Source organism: Haplochromis burtoni, unplaced genomic scaffold, assembly GCF_018398535.1.
Source record: "Haplochromis burtoni strain Fernald_Lab_line unplaced genomic scaffold, NCSU_Asbu1 Contig_28, whole genome shotgun sequence".
In the NCBI taxonomy this organism is placed as follows: domain Eukaryota; kingdom Metazoa; phylum Chordata; class Actinopteri; order Cichliformes; family Cichlidae; genus Haplochromis; species Haplochromis burtoni.
Genome location: NW_024582389.1, coordinates 1,101,367 through 1,115,676, shown reverse-complemented (window position 1 = coordinate 1,115,676; position 14,310 = coordinate 1,101,367). Strand labels below are relative to the sequence as shown.

Genomic DNA, 14,310 nt, shown 5'->3' with positions numbered 1-14,310 from the left:
TTGCTATATAAAACCTGTTTGCTTAACTCTTAATGAACAGCAACTCAAAGTAGGTGACCAACTAAGTTATTTTATTTAAAATGGAAACCTCTTTAACTGCCTGACCAACATGACTTTGCTGCTGAGCAAAACCAAAGGTCATTAATAGTGTTTGATCGCTCATCTAAAAGTCCTTTTTATCCATTGTGGGGGAAAAAATATCAAATTCATGCCAATTAATAACCACGCAAAAATCAATCAAATTGGACAAAAAATTTATTTGCAATGATTAATTATCCCATCATGGCCAGACTTCTGACAACTTGACCCATCCGAGGACGTCAGCACAAGACATCTTAGTCCAGCTGTAAGAACACAAAACAGGTGTTAGTTATTGTAAAGAGACGGGCATATAGCATGCTTGTAAGGAGCAAAAAGCAAAACAGCATGAAACTCATGCAAAATTAAAACAACATTTAATTCATGGGCTTCATCCTCAAATCAGTAAAGCCAGTCTTAATGAAACTTTATACAGTGGGAAATTCAGTTGATGTTCTGTGATGTAAAGTTATGATCAATTTGAGAGGCAACAGAAAAAATACAACTTACCTTAACGAAGCCGATGTCTTTAGCGTACTGCCTGAAGCACTGGCGACACATGTTGATCCCGTATTTACGGATCAAGCCATGTCTGTTAGAGCACACTCGGCTGCAACAACATCAGAGTAGGATCAGTCAACGCATATATACGCTTTTATGTACCAGTTATACAAAACCCTGGCGCCGATTGTCGTAAACTATGAGCCGGTGTGCTCTTCTGAACACCGGGGCTAACTTTTAACAGTCCTGTAATAATGCTATTCTCAATAACGTTAAACATTTGTTAAATTTCTTTCGATCAAGAAATTACACGCCTAACTCATATGCATTAAGGGCTTTCGGGAACTCTAGCAGTTATAAAAACCAAATCCGGTCAAAAGACACACAAGGCTGATGCTAATAGGGAAGGAGGGAGTATTTGCCTCCGCCATATTAGCTCAGGTTCAGGGCACATGCGGTGCACGTTTGGTAGCATTTTTTTTAAAGATGGGGAGGCCAGAAACACCTTATATCACCTCAACTTGATCACGTTAACCGATAAACAACGCAACAAAGTAGACACTGACCAGGAGCGGGATCCCTGTCCGAATTTTCTGGGGTGACTCCAATAGAGCTGCTGATGGCCCATCTTGTCTCTTTTCGCTCGAGTGTCGGAAAGGAAGAAGAACGGGCGCGCGTGCGCAAATAGGCTTTCTGGTGCTCTATTTCCGGCTTCGGGTTGTTGTGTACCGCCTCCTAGCGCCTAACTAAATTTAAAATACTATTTTTTTTTTTTACATCGCCAAAACTAATCAATTTGAATTAATAAATACCACAGCCCAATGGGTAACCGTGACATCATTTAACCCTCTTACAGCTCTAAGCCCTGCATTTAAATAAAACCATGTTATATTAAACTATTCAGTCTTCATCTCGGAAACAATTGTCTGTTGACCATAAGCACTTAAAACAGCAAAGTGCTGGCTCTTTCTGTTTAGCGTGAGCATCTGGTTGCACACATAATCCTTCAAATTAACTCCTGACATGCACAAATGTACTGCAATAAAAAATCATGCAAACCACAAATGCCTGAAATTGTTCATTGATTACCCACAAAATCTTCATTTAAGATTATAACCAAACGCAGTCAGACTAAATAAATAATGTGTTTAACTCCAGTTTCTCAAAAAGCTACTCACAACCAGATACATAATTATTGTATATTCTAAAAAAGAAAAGAAAGAAAGAAAGAGATATACTGCAAATAAGATAAGATAAGATAAGATAACCTTTATTAGTCCCACACGTGGAAAATTTGTTTTGTCACAGCAGGAAGTGGACAGTGCAAAAGTTATGAGGCAAAAATTAGGATACAATAAGAATAAATACAGTACACAACTGTACAGAATAGAATAAAATACTATATACAGTAGAATAAAATAAAATAAATATACAATAAGATAAAAATAGAATACAAATACAAATGCTATATACAACTGAGTAAGAATACAACGATGACAGAAAGGATTATTGCACTTAGTATTATTGCATATGTATGGATTTGTGTGCTTGATCAGTTAAAGTTTTTATTATGGAGTCTGACAGCAGTGGGGAGGAAAGACCTGCGAAATCTCTCCGTCCCACACCGTGGGTGCCAAACTAAATACAAACTTTAAATAATTCAATTATATATAAATTTTCCAAGTAATTTCGTGACATAGGTACAACGTCAACTTTAAATTAAAACATTGATTGGTACATTGAGCTTGCATGATTCATTCTTTGAATAATCCAGCCTTTGATTTTATATATTTCAGTTGCATTTTACTCAGAATTATTGTGTCATTTTTATCAGGGCAAAGAATCTTTTTTTTCTTTTTTTTTAATAGTATGTTTCAAATTTGCAGAAGATCCCCTGCTGTTACATAACATCTTTGGCATCATCTTTTATTCTCAATAAAGGAGACAAACACTGAACTACTGAAGAAGAAGGAAACAAGCAGGTTTATAAGGAAAATGCACTGCATCTTAGTACCAAAACCCCATGTCCTCACTGAGGGAACAATGCATAAGTCTGTCAGGAAAATTTAACAAGAGATTATTATGGCAGCTGTCCATGACCTATCTTGGGAGAGGTTAGGTGATGGGACAATAGCTACACAAAGGCCCAAAGTGCATATTCTTCAGCAGAATAGCTGGGAAATAAGAAACTGTTTTTTGAATGGCAAAGTCAGGATATGTTCACCTTAAACCAATTGAGATGCTATGGGATGACTCAAAGAGGGATGTTCAATCAAGATCTATTGTGGGAACAGTTTGTAGGGAATATTGATCCAAAATTCCTCTTCTATGTTGTACACATCTTACATGGAGCTACATGTAGCATCTGATGGAGGTTGGTATTGCTGAAATAGGTTCCACGAGTTAACAAAATTCAACACTCCCCTTTTTTGGGTCTGCACTGCGAGTGATCAGCGAAGAAGAAAAAAACAAAAACAAAAAAGTAGCAATTAAGGCAGTCTGTGTAAATTTGCAACACATTGTATAAATAATCAAGAAATCCCAGTGTTGTGCCAAAAAGTGATTTCTGTTATTTGCCAACAAATAATTGCCAGCATTTAAAATGTCGATGAGTTGTTGGCCTGCAATCCGTCAAACATAGCTATTATTAGTAGTGATTATTAAACTCGGACCCTCTTTCACAGTGCGCCTTTTGGTCTCCCTCCCCTCAACCCCAGGAGGTTGTGTCAGATGGCAGCCTCTCCCTGGTCCTACCAGAGGTTTCCTCCTGCTAAAAGGGAGTTTTTCCTTTCCACTGTTGCCAAGTACTTGCTCATCATCTGACTACTGGAATTCTCTCTCTATTATTGTAGGGACTTTACAATATAGAGTGCCCCGAGGACACTGTTGTTAAGATTTGGTACTAAATACACTGAATTTAATTCAACTGAACTTAATTGTAAATTATATCAAGCCATTTAAAGCTAGAAAGATCATTCTAGTCTGTGACTTAAAAAACAACAACAACTTTGATACAGCCTTTATTCATCCAGGTAAAAAAATGACACTGACATTAAAAACTTTTATAGTCTATAAAGCCAAAAATGACTGGTTTGAATATAATGTAGGTATAAGGTAATAAACAAAGAAACAAAAAACAAGTAATTTCTTTATTTTATATATAACCCCTTCGTAAATCTTGTTTACCACAGACTATTTACCCCCCAACAAGCACAGATTTTAGACATCCAAAAAAGCAAATCACACATAAAAACATGGGAAATTACTTTTGGGATGACACCGGTAATTCAAACAGGCCCAATAACTATTCCTAGCCACTCAAACCTCATCATAAGGTCAGTTTAGAGAGCATAGTATCTGCAGCAGCAGGAGCAGCAGCGGGGATTCAAGATATTTCGGGTATCTCTGGTGCCCCCCGCTGGCCCGTTGCATTGTGGGACAGCGACAGGCAGTGTTTTCACACAGCTAGTCGACAGTTGCGTTTGCCGTGCATTTTGCAGAACGGTATGGAGGAGAATGGGAAGCCACCGTACTGACTCTTCACAGTGAAAGCTCCGCACGGATTCTGCGGTTTTAGGTAAACTACTGTGAGCGTGGTTGTTGTGGTTCGACACGGTGTTGACGGTGGTTCGGTCCGGGCGGGTTACTTGCAAGTTGCTAGCTGACGCCGTTGCTAACTTGCTATTAGCATTTCCGTGATGCTGGCTGTCATAAAAGAGCGAAGCCGAGGCGCCCGCCGTTGTTTTCGGCTGCTTTCTGTGGGTTTTGTGTTAGTCGGCGAAATGCTAAAAACTGTATCTCGTGGTTTTAAAAAATATCGATTGAAGCCGCCGCTGGCTCGGTGTTGTCCAACGGCGGCCAATTTAGGACAGAAAAAAAACTGATGGGGTTTGTGCTGTAGGCTCCAAGACGAAACTGCACATTTACATGATAGGCGCTTGTACTGCTAGTATAAACCGGTTTAGGTCACGATAAAAGAAATTAAATGGATTAAAATGGGAAATACTTTAAGCTGTAGACCAAATATTTGAGTTGATTTGGCAGGAGGCGTGTGGAAAGCATTTAGCACGGAAAAGCCGAATGTAGGTATGCAAATTGCAATAATTTGAAGAATGTGGGTTAGAGAGCTGTATCGTTTTACTCCTGCATTTAGCTGCTTTCCTTAAAGTACACATCACATATTAATACATTTCTGTGCACATTTACTAATAGCGTTTGGGGCTTACTTTAATGTATATGTCTGTGTGGGGCAGCTACAGGGAATGTGTTTACTTCTGTTATCACAGACTCTAGTAGGTATCAGATACCTTTCTCAGGCAGTGTCGGTGACCCACTGCAGTCTGGACTGGATGCTACCATTAAGTAGAGTTTTCAGGCAACCAGAAAACAGAATAAATGGTCAGGTAGTCAGCCTGAGAGACTACTAATTTAATAACGAATAAAGTATGGAGGTTTGCTCAGCAGAAATGAGCGATCAATATTGATAATGCAGTTAAGGAGGAAAATAAATGGAGAGCAAATTAGAAGCATTGAGCTTTAACCAACATTAACGATATAAGCGAAGATGAAGTATGGGGTAAGGGTGAGGATTGGATGAAATCACAATTGTGGCGTTTGTGATGCTCTTTGTAGGGGCTGGCTGGCAGCCAGTTGCATGTATATTTCTAATAAAGCTCGGTGATTATCATTTATTGAATGTCTGTGAAACCATAATATATACTTTTACATTGTCATCAGACTAAATGCATTTTATTGGATATGTTAACTGTACTCTGCAGATAAGGGAAGATAAGTAAACTGGAGGTGCTTTCAGGTATTAGCTCAATGCAAAGTACAGTAAATATACAGAAATCTGTATTTGATATGGTCAATGTTCTGCCTGTAAAACAGCAGCAGTTATGTTGACAGTTTTTGGTGGCACTTGGCAGGTAGCTTGTTTTAAGCACTTTGTAAAATCTGCTTCTTTTTCATTTGAATTTTGTCTTCCTTGATTGTAGCCCCTGTCTAATAATCTAATCTGATTAATTCTAACTAAACTGATCTCAAAGCTATATGATAAACAACTGTCTCTGTACCAAGTACAACATTTTCAAGAAGGATAGGCTCTGTTTCATTTAACTTTCTCCTGAGTGATCATTTTACTTGTAATTATATGAAAAAAAAAATTCAGCTTGGTTGTTATGCGATGTGTATGTTAAATTTGTCCATTGTGATTATAGAATGAGACGCTCTTGGGGAATAGTTCCTAAACAGGAATTTTTTCCTGGCATCTCCTACCCTGATAACATTATTTTGTGAGTATTGCTTTACATTTGGTTTGGAAGTCAGATGTCAGAGCTGAGAGTGAAATCACTCCATAGTTAGTGGGTTCTGGCAGTAAAGTTGGAAAAACAAGAAAAAAACCAAGATATTTTTGGTTCACAGCCAGGTAAAGCCATTCAAGTATCACTAACAATACAGCACAATGCTTTTCTTTTATGTGCACGTCAAAACTCAGCTGCAGCACTTTAACAGATAGACTGGTCAGTGTTCTGCATGAAGTACCTAAAACTTTCATAGTACTGCACTGTATGTTTGAATAGAAGAAGTTCAAACCGATTGACATGGTAACTTAAACTGCAGGTCTGATTATTAGCCATTTACAGAGATTGATGCTGTTTCCTACAGTTATCACCATATTAGTTTTGCGCATTTGTCGTGTAGGTGGTTCAGTTGTTACCAAGTGACCTACCTTATGTGTGTGGGATGGCAAAAGCTAATGAGTGTTGATTACTGCACCGAGTTTGGTCTTGCGTAATTTGCAACAGTGTATGCTTAAACATCAGTTGATGTCTTTTTCCATGTTGCAGCATGGCAATGTGCTTTATATACTGTGGAAACAAATTTCTGTCAAGATATTCGCAACATTGCCTTACCCCCACCTGTCACAATGCACTTAATTTTATTTTCTGGTTTATTTTTCATTCAGGTGGTGCACGCACACTGCCACTCTGCTGCCTCTCAAAAACCGTCATGCCTTATGGAATATTCATTCAGCACCAGTGACATTCCAGTGGGATCCATGTTTACAACAACAGTTAATTTTGCCAACACTTAGCCTCATACCACTTTCTTTTTAAATCGCTCCTGTTCTCAGTGCAAAGCATAAGCCCCCCATACAGCTGCATCTTGAGTCCCAATTATCAACTTCTCTCCCTTTACAAGAGGATAACCCTCTATCATGAGATTCCGAATCTACAAGAGGAAGGTGGTGTTACTGACTCTGGTGGTTGTCATATGTGGCCTGGCTTTCTGGAGCAGTGGAAGGCAGAAGAAGAACGACAGTGGATCGTTACCCAGGGAAGTGGAGGCGGTGCGGAGGAGCAACATTATCAGCAGCAGCAGCAGTAATAGCGTCAACAGTCATAACCAGGAACAAGCAACGCCAGCGGTCAGTCGGGCACCTGTCCCAGCACCTGTTATACAAGCAAATGACACACACCAAGAAAAAGAAAAGGACAAACCCAAAATATCCAAGCCAGATGTGGATAATACCACTTTAGTCTACCGTGGCATTGTCTTCCAGCTAAACTTTGATCAGACGATAAGAAATGAAGAGAAATTTAAGACGACTCGAAAGAAGGACGATTTGGTTGTAGTAGTTCAGGTCCATAACCGACCAGACTATCTAAAGCTATTGGTAGACAGTTTACGAAAGGCCAGAGGTGTGGATAGCATACTGCTGATATTCAGCCATGACTACTGGTCCCCTGAGATTAACAAAGTGGTTGCCTCTGTTGACTTCTGCCAAGTCCTCCAGATTTTCTTCCCCTTCAGCATCCAGCTGTACCCACAGGAGTTCCCTGGAAATGACCCCAGGGACTGCCCCAGAGACATCCCCAAAAAAGACGCCTTAAAACTGGGTTGCATTAACGCAGAGTACCCTGACTCGTTTGGACACTACCGGGAGGCCAAGTTTTCCCAGACCAAGCACCACTGGTGGTGGAAGCTTCACTTTGTATGGGACAGAGTTCGAGTTCTCAAAGACCATAAGGGTCTCGTTCTCCTGATCGAAGAGGACCACTACTTGTCTCCGGACTTTATCCATCTCTTAAAGCAAATGACTGCTCTGAAAAGGGAGCAGTGCACAGACTGCGATATCCTCTCACTGGGGAGCTACAGCCACATCGGCTACTCCAGCAAAGCAAATAAAGTGGAGGTGAAAGCCTGGAAGTCCACCGAGCACAACATGGGGATGGCTCTGAGTAGAGAGACGTACCAGAAACTCATCCAATGCACCGACACCTTTTGCACTTATGATGACTACAACTGGGATTGGTCTTTACAACACTTGACTGTGTCATGCCTGCCTTCCTACTGGAAGGTCATGGTGAGCGAGGCACCACGGATTTTCCATGCCGGAGACTGCGGCATGCACCACAAGAAGGCTTCTTGCATGCCCATTAACCAGAAAACCAAGATAGAAAACATCCTACAGAGCAGTGGGAACCAGCTGTTCCCAAAAAACCTCCTGATCACAAAGAGATTGCCAGCCAACGGGGCAGGAGGAGTGGCCCCACATGTGAAAAATGGGGGCTGGGGAGACATCAGGGATCATGAACTCTGCAAGAGCTATGTTCGATTACAGTGACCTTAATTGCTACTATTATATATTATTGTCTCTTTTGCATCCTATATAAAGAAAAAGTAAATCTTTATGGACTATTCTTAATATTGCCTGTTTTATTGGCTTGTTCCAAATAAAGACGAATGTTGGATTTTTGGCTTCTTTAACACAAATATGTCTTTACATTGAATTATTTAAGTAATTCCTAACAAGTCTGCAATGTTTTGTATCATTGATATACTAAACAATATATATTGCTGTGTTTTCTATAAGAAGATTTTAAGATTATTATATGCATCATTTGATATTCAAAGTCTAAAAACATACTGATGGGAAACAAATTAAAGGTAATGTCAACATAACTTAAGCCACTGGTTTCCACTGACCTGTTGCTATTTTTCAGTCTGCACACATACACTGGAAAAAAGGTCAGAACATTGCCTAATGGTTGCCGTGAGTTTCTTATGACAGAAAGAACCACAAATTTTTCCTACGCAGCTTAAAAAAATGCACCAAAGCGAAACTAGGACCAGCACTACCCTGTGCTCCTTTTCCACGGATCAATGGCCAGTTTCTAACTCATAAACGTCTGTTGCTAGTGCCAAAAACTGGTGTCAGTGGATGTGGAAGGAGCTATTACAAGAAATATACCAGTGATTGGACTGAAAGGCAGCCCACGGATTCTATCCGCCCTAATTTTCCATACAAGGAAATGATCCCAACATCTTATAGTACACACTAAGAAATGATAAGTTCAAACCTATGAAAATCTGGCCTACAAAAGGTGCCAAGGCAGAACTGGGTCAAAATTAACAGTAGCTTAAAAATGTCTTAAATCTGGCTTAGGAATTTGAGTTTAAGCCTGGTGACTGCCCACCGTTATCTCTCCGGTCAAAAATTTTTTGTCAAGCCCTAAATACTCTGAAGAAACCCTAACTTCTCACATCCTGTGCTTTTGACCACTCAATTTCTGCTCATCAGGGTGGAAATGTTTGTGGAATAAAGGTGACTGCTCAGAACAACGTTTTATTGATGAGTAGGGATCTCTTCCTCTTAAGTTGACCAGTGACCCTTGCAGCATAACTGAGCTACAGCATCCCCTCACTATAGCACTTAAGCATTCAGGTGTTCCCGTAATTTGTCACCCATCTGTATCTCAGTAGGTGGTAAATTGGGAAGAGCAGGCAAGTGCTCACTGGTGCAGTCACGAGTTTGGCGAAACTATGGACTCGGAGGTCCCGCTGTGCTCACATAATTAGTTTGAAGGTATTTATATCTCACAAATTTACTGAGATCAAAGTAGATCCGTTGAGACACCTCATTCTATTTAAATAATTTCCATTTAGCTTCAACAGGTTATTAGAGAACACCAGAAGACTCGATATTAAAGTGACTGCAGCAGTTCGGAATTCAATTCCATCAGTGCTTTCAGTAACGGGGGCGCGCAGAGCTACAGTTTTCATCGTGTTATATTTGACAGAAGTGATGGTGATGCACTGCAGCTAAATAAAACTGCAGGCCATTGTTTTGTTGCAATGCATCACTGCCCCTACCCAATGTAGTATAACGTTGTGCTACTGTATCTGCAGAGATTCTCACAGAGAAATAAACGCGATGCACCTGGAGAGCTCCCAAGGCTCTGACACTACTTTCTGTTTTCTGTTGTTCCTATTGAAGATGCATTTACATTTTAAGTGCTTAGGCCACAGCTCAGTATTGATAGTTTCCGCTGACGCCCGAGCTCACTGGCTTCTCTGGCTGCATTGATCCCCTACTCCCTTTCCATCACTCCATCCTTCAACCATCCTCCTGGCAGTGTTCAACAATCAGTTCTGCATACTTTTCAAAATCTGGAATAAGTTATCAGTGACTGAACTCTTCAAACAGTTCACATTTAAGGCCTCCTCTGGTAGACTCTGCCGGTGGCCTTTCAGTGACACAAGTCTCAGCATAAAGCACCACATGAATTAAAGATGAAATACTTTAATGTATGTAGAGGAAGTTGTTTCCTTAGTGTGAATTTTTCTATTTAGATTGACACAAAGCCTCTCAAATGTTCCTCTTCGGTACAAAAACAAAGCAATGCAATCTCTGCAGGGTAAGCAGTTCCTGTTAATTTCTTATTAGTAAACTTCAATTCATAATGCAGTGTGAAGACATGCAGTCATACTGCTGCTGCTTCTCTGAGGTCATGCAACTGGCAAATTGTGCAGCTGTTCCCATGGTGCATACTTAGAAATTGGGCCTGTACCACAAGGGAAGCATGGCTTAGAATAGAACTGAGAATAGAAGAAGTGGCACATTGTTCTTGATACGTAGTGACTAATGGTTAGCTGACATCAGAGGGTTAGAAACTGTTATGTGTTGGCTTTAAGGTCTGTACAGCCCAAGACCATTATCCATACCTCTCCCCCTCCTCCTAAAAATTCCCGATACACAGTTATCTAAATTGCAGTTGAAAAGGCGCAGAGGAAAAAACTGCCTATCCACTCTAGAATCCAGGCCAATTGTCAATACAGCCATCCTAATGAAGCAACTTTGTATTCCATGTTGCATTTAATTTGTCACCCTCTTATCCCGACTTTGTAATATAACTCATTCTTTAATGTCTAAACTAACCACAGGTCTTAGCAGCGGGTTAAATAAACATCCCTGCAGAGCTTGAAAATGAAACTAGATTAATGTGATCCTTTCCCCAACTTGACTAGACGTGTACGTTCAAATCTATCACTGACATAAAGGCATGAATTAATTTTTTCCCCCTCCCTCCCTTCTCACAGTATCTTAAGATGTCAAGTTTCTGCATCACATGAAATGTTGCTCAGTCTGGGCTTCTAGCCCCCGAGAGGCAATATTAATCATTCATAGACGTTGCACACATTGCAGGTAAACAAAACTCTGGGTCAATATATGGAGACATGCAGACGAGGGAATTGCATCAGTGTGAAAAGATGGTCAAAGAGGGATTGTGCAGTGGGATTCGTTTTCAAGCTATTGAATACCTATCAAAGAGGGCCCATTTCCCTGAAGGTGTAAGATAGATGCAGCTCTTTTCAAGCCTGTGCTCGACGCTACTGTAGTTTGATTGCCATTCAAAGGTGATAGGGTTTGTAAACAGCACAGAAAGCACAATAATAGCACATATATTACAATCAGTGGGGTTTTTGTTTTTTAAATGTAAATATCTCACTAATTCTGATTGACACTTGCTCAAGATTGATGTTGCCAGCCCAGAAGAGATCAGTAATGCAGTCAGAGCTGTTTTAGTGACAGCCTGACGGGATGATTGTGCCATTCTATCCTGCTGATCATACCTTTTTTTCCCCTCACATAACAGCGATGCCACAGGCTGCCGGTTTAATGGCTATGAGTGCTTGTGTTTCTCCTAAAAGTAGCTCATAAATTATGGAGAAGCAGTTTTATTCTGCTCTTTGAATATAAAATATATATGAAGTGGAAGCAATACATTTGTGATGGGAGACCAAGGGGGAGACAACAGGATATAGGCTACATATCACATAGACAGCAATTTCCCCGTTTGATCAAGTGATTGTTATGGAAAAAACATTCCAAAAGCTCTCATTTGCCTGAACAAGACTGCCACCTGCTGGTTAGCTGCAATACTAATACTTCAGTGGTCAGGGAGGTAATTCTCAAAATGAAGTAAAAGGAAATTTTAGAAATCTCTTATATAAGGTGTGTCAAACTTAAGGCCCGGGGGCCAGAATTCACACGGTAAATTCGGTCCACTGGATGGTTTTGGAAAATGTGAAGGAGGGCATCAATTTTTGACTTTTAACTGTGTTTTCGTAAGTTTCACAGATTCTTCTGCTAATAAAAACCTCCCCCATGGCTGTTCATTTGTTCATGCTACACCAGAGTAATTCATTAACATTTAAATAACAGAAATCTTCCTATTTTCTCATAAATTATTTCAGAAATGTCTCTTTATTTGGTTTTGATTTTTAGAATTGGTCCACAAAAAGGGACATTTGCAGTGAATAAACAAAAGCTTTGTTTTGCAATGACAGGACAGTCTGTGTGATGAGCAACCAGAAGTTTTCCTGCTATCTTACACATTTATTTCTCACTATTTAAGCCAGATTTCATTCATTTACCGCAGCAGGATTTCTTTGTCGTGTTGAAAAACTGAGATGTTGTTACAATTGCAAAGCTTATAAGATATCTCTGCAATTAAATCGAAAGAAAAGGGAATTTTACTCATCCAGGTTGCTTTAGATCAAAGTGGCTCACAATGTCAAATGAGTTTGCCCTAGAACCCTGCCCTGGAACCAAGCCATCATGGGAAATTATTAGTTGTGCTAGTCCTTCATTATGAAGTGAAAAAATGTAATACTTCTTTCGCTATGCGATAAAAGTAAAGGTTAACAATGTAAGAAATTCACATTGTATTGAGCCTGACCGCTTAACCAGGCAGAAGAAAGCATGGAGGTGCATGTCCAACTAATAAGTGTTGCATGAACGCGTAGTTTCATGTGTAAATAAACAGTGAACACAATCAGAACAGGTAGTCTGTCAAAGCTGTTTTAATAGGCGTCACATGGAGGAAAAGGCTCCCACTGTTAAAATCCTTAGTTCTGTGTGGGTGCCTGAAAAAGCACCCCTCACCTCAAGCACCTAACCCCCCCAACACCACCAGTGCTGACGCATGTCAGCTGGTAATTCAACACAGTGTCAAGTTTGTTCACAAGTTCAGCATCAGTTACTGGCAATATAACAGAAGTCACAGATTTCAGTCCTGTGTGCAGAACAAGGTTGTCAGTCTTATTTGTTAAAGTGAGTTTCACAAGTATTATGACGGATGGGACTGCTGCCTATGGGTGAGGAGAACTATGCCAGCGTTGGTCTTCCTGTGGTTTACCTGAGCTCGAAGTGATGGCTGAATTATAGACCACTGCCTCTGCGCCTACCTGTCTACGTAGTAAAAGGAATCTGCAGCGACAGGCTAGCTAGCATTCAGCACTACCTGTTAGACAAAAGGATAGACATTTCCTATACCAAACGTTTCATTAATAAAAATACACCTGAAATTTCTCTATGTACAACAGAAAAGAAACATTTTCACCTGCATATTCAAGATTTGTTTTAATATTAGGTATAGATTTTCTGTATTAGAAATATCACTATTTTCTGAAATGAGGATTTTCAATTAATGTAATATGATTATTTCACTCATAAATCACTGATGTACAATATTTACATATATTACAGAGCCCATTTCATCCGAAACAATATTAAAATAAATGCTCAATAGATACAAAGTTTTTGTTTTTTTAAATTCTATTTATATAACAACCTTGTCAAGGAGTCCTTACACACTCCAAAATGTAAAGCCATACTCCTCTAACTATTAAGTGCAAACAATTTTTTTTTTCATATAAAAAACTATGATTGCAGCATCCAGCGTTGAGACAGAACGATAACAAGCCGTTTCCCCAAGTGCTTTCAAAGCGTTTTGAAAAACTTGTTCCACCCTCATGAGTTCAAAATATACAAGGGAAGAAAAAGAATGAAAGAAAAACAAAACTGTGCAAATAAACTCCTGAGTTTGACAACTCGGACTTAAAAACGTTTCAAAAGGAAGTAAAAGGCAGTCTCTCTTGGGCAGGTGTTTGACAACCGTGACTGCACAAGGAATCACCCAGGAGGTGAAAAATAAGAGACTTCGCTTTGGGGATATGCTGCTGTCGCTCCAAAACAGTTCCTCATCTTATTCCCTTTATCTGTGAATATATTACATTTATTTTTTCTCTTTCTTTTTTTTTTTTTTTTTTTTTTTTTTTTTAAAAAAGGGATTTAATTAAACCCACACAAAAAGGTCAGGTTGAGGCATCATCACAAATGCTTACACCGTATCTAGTCTTTGAAGATTTACAGGCACAAGAGATTGGGGGATTAGTTTGTTATTGTTAGACTAGACACGTTCTGATATGAGCATAGATGCAATAATGAAGCCAGTCAAACCTTCCCATAAGCCTCCTGGATGATTTAAAACTTGCCATCTAACTTCCAATAGCACCCTTTAAACCCACTCCACCTCCCCCACACAGGCGCGCACGCGCACGCACACACACACACACACACACACACACACACACACACAC

General features: G+C 39.8%; 2 protein-coding genes across 2 annotated transcripts; one reads left to right on the top strand and one right to left on the bottom strand.

Moving 5' to 3' along the window:
• Positions 1–237: 237 nt before the first annotated feature.
• On the bottom strand, positions 238–1,288 carry rps29 (ribosomal protein S29). Its single transcript, XM_005917643.2, has 3 exons — positions 1,146–1,288; positions 589–688; positions 238–344 (listed from the first exon to the last, which is right to left on the bottom strand). Exons 1-3 carry the CDS (start codon positions 1,205–1,207, stop codon positions 336–338), a joined length of 171 nt encoding a protein of 56 aa, XP_005917705.1. The 5' UTR covers positions 1,208–1,288; the 3' UTR covers positions 238–335.
• Positions 1,289–3,976: 2,688 nt separating this feature from the next.
• On the top strand, positions 3,977–9,833 carry mgat2 (alpha-1,6-mannosyl-glycoprotein 2-beta-N-acetylglucosaminyltransferase). Its single transcript, XM_005917642.3, has 2 exons — positions 3,977–4,156; positions 6,548–9,833. Exon 2 carries the CDS (start codon positions 6,800–6,802, stop codon positions 8,207–8,209), a length of 1,410 nt encoding a protein of 469 aa, XP_005917704.1. The 5' UTR covers positions 3,977–4,156; positions 6,548–6,799; the 3' UTR covers positions 8,210–9,833.
• Positions 9,834–14,310: the final 4,477 nt, after the last annotated feature.

Excerpts from the sequence above, each read along its gene's own strand:
- rps29 (XM_005917643.2), bottom strand. The coding sequence starts at position 1,207 with ATGGGCCATCAGCAGCTCTATTGGAGTCACCCCAGAAAATTCGGACAG. Across the intron at positions 689-1,145 it reads GGACAGGGATCCCGCTCCTG|CCGAGTGTGCTCTAACAGAC; the intron begins GTCAGTGTCTAC and ends ATGTTGTTGCAG.
- mgat2 (XM_005917642.3), top strand. The coding sequence starts at position 6,800 with ATGAGATTCCGAATCTACAAGAGGAAGGTGGTGTTACTGACTCTGGTG.